Here is a 3,103-nt window from a genome sequence, read left to right as displayed (position 1 = left end):
ATACCACTTATAAACATTTTTTTGCTCAAAGTTGACTCACCGTACGCCACTGTCAACATTTTAAGAGTTTTTGAACACTTAATACCATTTTTTACACAAAAATTAATACAAAATCTCTGCTCCATTATTTTCAACACCAAAAAATCGCCGAGCACGCAAACACGAGTCTAACCTTTATGCCTCTCACATAAAAACAACACATGCTATATAGTCAAAACTGTGAACATATGATCGTGACGAGTGTACCAACACAAAAAAAAATTTTGAAATTAGAGTGTACAGAGCGTGCGAAATTCAAAAAGTCACCTTACTTTTTGATCACACCTCGTATATACGTGCGCTCAACGGGAGAATACGGCGATGTAACCGTTAGATTGTTATGTGCCAAATCGCGAGTAGCGCCATTGAAGATAACTACCATCCCACAACTTGAATTATGCGGTGCATTAATATTAGCACAATTATACCAAGAAATAAAGGACGTGTTCGGTTTTAACGTCACCAAAGTCGTTTTTTGGAGTGACTCGACTACAGTATTACATTGGTTAAACACATCGCCACACTTGTTAAAAACGTACATAGCAAATCGCGTTAGAGTCATTCAAGAAATCATCGGTTCACATGAACGGCGGCACGTCAGAACCGCAGACAATCCCGCGGACGCATTATCAAGAGGCCAGTTGCTTTTCGATTTCTTGCAAAACAACGCATGGTCCACAGGACCTACTTGGTTTATTAAAGACGCGTCGCAATGGCCTAACGAGTTTAAACGTTTAACAGAAATACCCGAATTAAAGGAAAACACCTGTTTAACAGTCGTACATAAGGATTACGGCATTTTTGATAAATACTCATCATATTCTAAATTGCTCAGAATAATCGCTTGGTGTCTCAGATTTCGCTCAAACAACAAAAATACGGGTAATTTATAATGCCGATGAAATTAATAATGCAGAATCACGAGTGTTAAAATTACTCCAAGACAGCCAATTCTCGGACGTAATTCGAGAATTAAAAAAGAACATCGCATATAAAGGTAGATTCGCAAATTTAGCCTGTTCCTCGATGAAATCGGACTTATTCGTGTCGGTGGACGAATCCAACGATCCAATCTCTCATTTGCGCAGAAACATCCGATTCTTCTCCCAAATCGCCATCGTATAACAGATAACATCATTCGCGAACTTCATAAGAAACATCATCATACAAATATTCAAACAACCTTGTATACATTGAGACAACGTTTTTGGATATTTGACGGTCGGAATTAAGTGAGAAGGATCGTTCGCACATGCACACGGTGCTCCAGATTCAATGCCGATGCAATTAAATATAAATTAGGCAATCTCCCGGCTGCTCGGGTGCGTGCGACAATACCCTTTGCTCATACCGGTGTGGTCCATTTTTTATCAAGGAGCGAAAATTTCGCAATCGTAATAAAATCAAAGTATACGTATGCGTATTTATTTGTATGACTATAAAGGCCGTACATCTCGAAATCGTAAGTGATTTAACATCGGACGGTTTTCTTGCGGTTTTACGCCGATTTAACGCCAGACGCGGTATTCCCGAACATATTTACTCAGACAACGGTACCAACTTTGTAGGTGCAAATAACAAATTAAAGGAAATATATGCGTTAGTAAATCAATTTGCAAATCAACACCGTATTAAGTGGCACTTTATACCGCCACTCGCTCCCCATTTTGGTGGAATATGGGAATTAACCGTAAAGTCATTTAAACACCACTTGAAACGCGTGATAGGTGACTCTCTTTTTACGTATGAAGAATTAGAAACGTTTACAACCGAAGTCGAGAGCATATTAAATTCTAGACCTATCACGTCTATATCGACAGATCCAAACGACTTACTCGTATTATCTCCCGCTCATTACCTAATTGGCAAACCTATTACTTCTTTGCCGGAAAGCGATTTATTAAGTGTTCCAGAAAATCGTTTATCCATCTGGAAACATATCAAAAGTCCGACAAGATTTCTGGGCAAGATGGAGTTTGAAATACTTAAATGAACTTCAAACACGAAATAAATGGAAAAAAGACGAATCAAGGCTTAACATCGGTTCTGTCATACTTATCAAAGACAGAAATATTCCATGCACTCAATGGGCGTTAGGCAGAATCACACACGTACACCCTGGAAAAGATGGAATTGTACGAGTCGCAACTATAAAAACATCTTCAGGGGAAATAAAGAGAGCTGTAAAATCATTATGTCTGCTGCCTATGGAAACCAATTAAGCAAGTGTACAGTATAAGATATTGATTACTAAAATATTCATATACATCATTAGATTTAAATATATATCCATTCATATCACATGATACATTACATACGCATGTACATATAATATATACATGTATAGCGTATATGTACATGCGAGTATATATTATTGATCGGTATTTCCTCTCAACGGGAGGGAGTATGTTACGTACGTGACATACGAGGTGTGTTCAAAAAGTATCGCGAATTTTGAATTTTCGCGGGTTACGTATATTCGAATTTCGATCTTTTTGTGGCGTTATGTTGGTACTCATGTCTCTCACTTATGCAGACAAGCTCGGCCATTTTGAATGTTCACTTAATTGTTGACAGCTGCTTTGCTTGCACGTGTTTTGGATCTTCTTCGATTTTTACCTATTCAAAAAAATGGATCAAAGAACCTGTATCAAAATTTGTGTGAAAAACGAAATTAAGTGCGCGGATGCATTCCGAATGTTGACTGTGGCATACGGAGAAGCTACCTTGGACCGAAGCAACGTTTATCGGTGGTACAAAATGTTCTCAGAAGGCCGAGAAGATGTGAACGACGAAGAGCGTGCCGGACGCCCGAGCACTTCAACAACAGACGAAAAAATTAATGAAGTGGAGAAAATGGTATTGGCCAATCGTCGAATCACCGTTAGAGAAGTTGCTGAGGACCTAAACATATCGATTGGCTCGTGCCATTCGATTTTTATCAATGATTTGGGCATGAGACGGGTCGCCGCGAAATTCGTACCAAAATTGCTCAATTGCGACCAAAAACAGCATCGCATGAACATTGCTAATGAGATGTTGGACTCTGTCCGCGACGACCCAA

At 39.0% G+C, this 3,103-nt stretch overlaps 1 protein-coding gene across 1 annotated transcript; it reads left to right on the top strand.

The window, feature by feature from the left end:
- The first annotated feature begins 1,471 nt into the window (after window positions 1-1,471).
- On the top strand, window positions 1,472-2,032 carry LOC120359941. Its single transcript, XM_039459418.1, has one exon. It carries the CDS (start codon window positions 1,472-1,474, stop codon window positions 2,030-2,032), a length of 561 nt encoding a protein of 186 aa, XP_039315352.1.
- Window positions 2,033-3,103: the final 1,071 nt, after the last annotated feature.

This window comes from Solenopsis invicta, unplaced genomic scaffold (genome assembly GCF_016802725.1).
Source record: "Solenopsis invicta isolate M01_SB unplaced genomic scaffold, UNIL_Sinv_3.0 scaffold_38, whole genome shotgun sequence".
Taxonomy (NCBI): domain Eukaryota; kingdom Metazoa; phylum Arthropoda; class Insecta; order Hymenoptera; family Formicidae; genus Solenopsis; species Solenopsis invicta.
The sequence above is the reverse complement of the archived record's forward strand: the minus strand, read 5'-3'. Positions and strand labels throughout refer to the sequence as shown.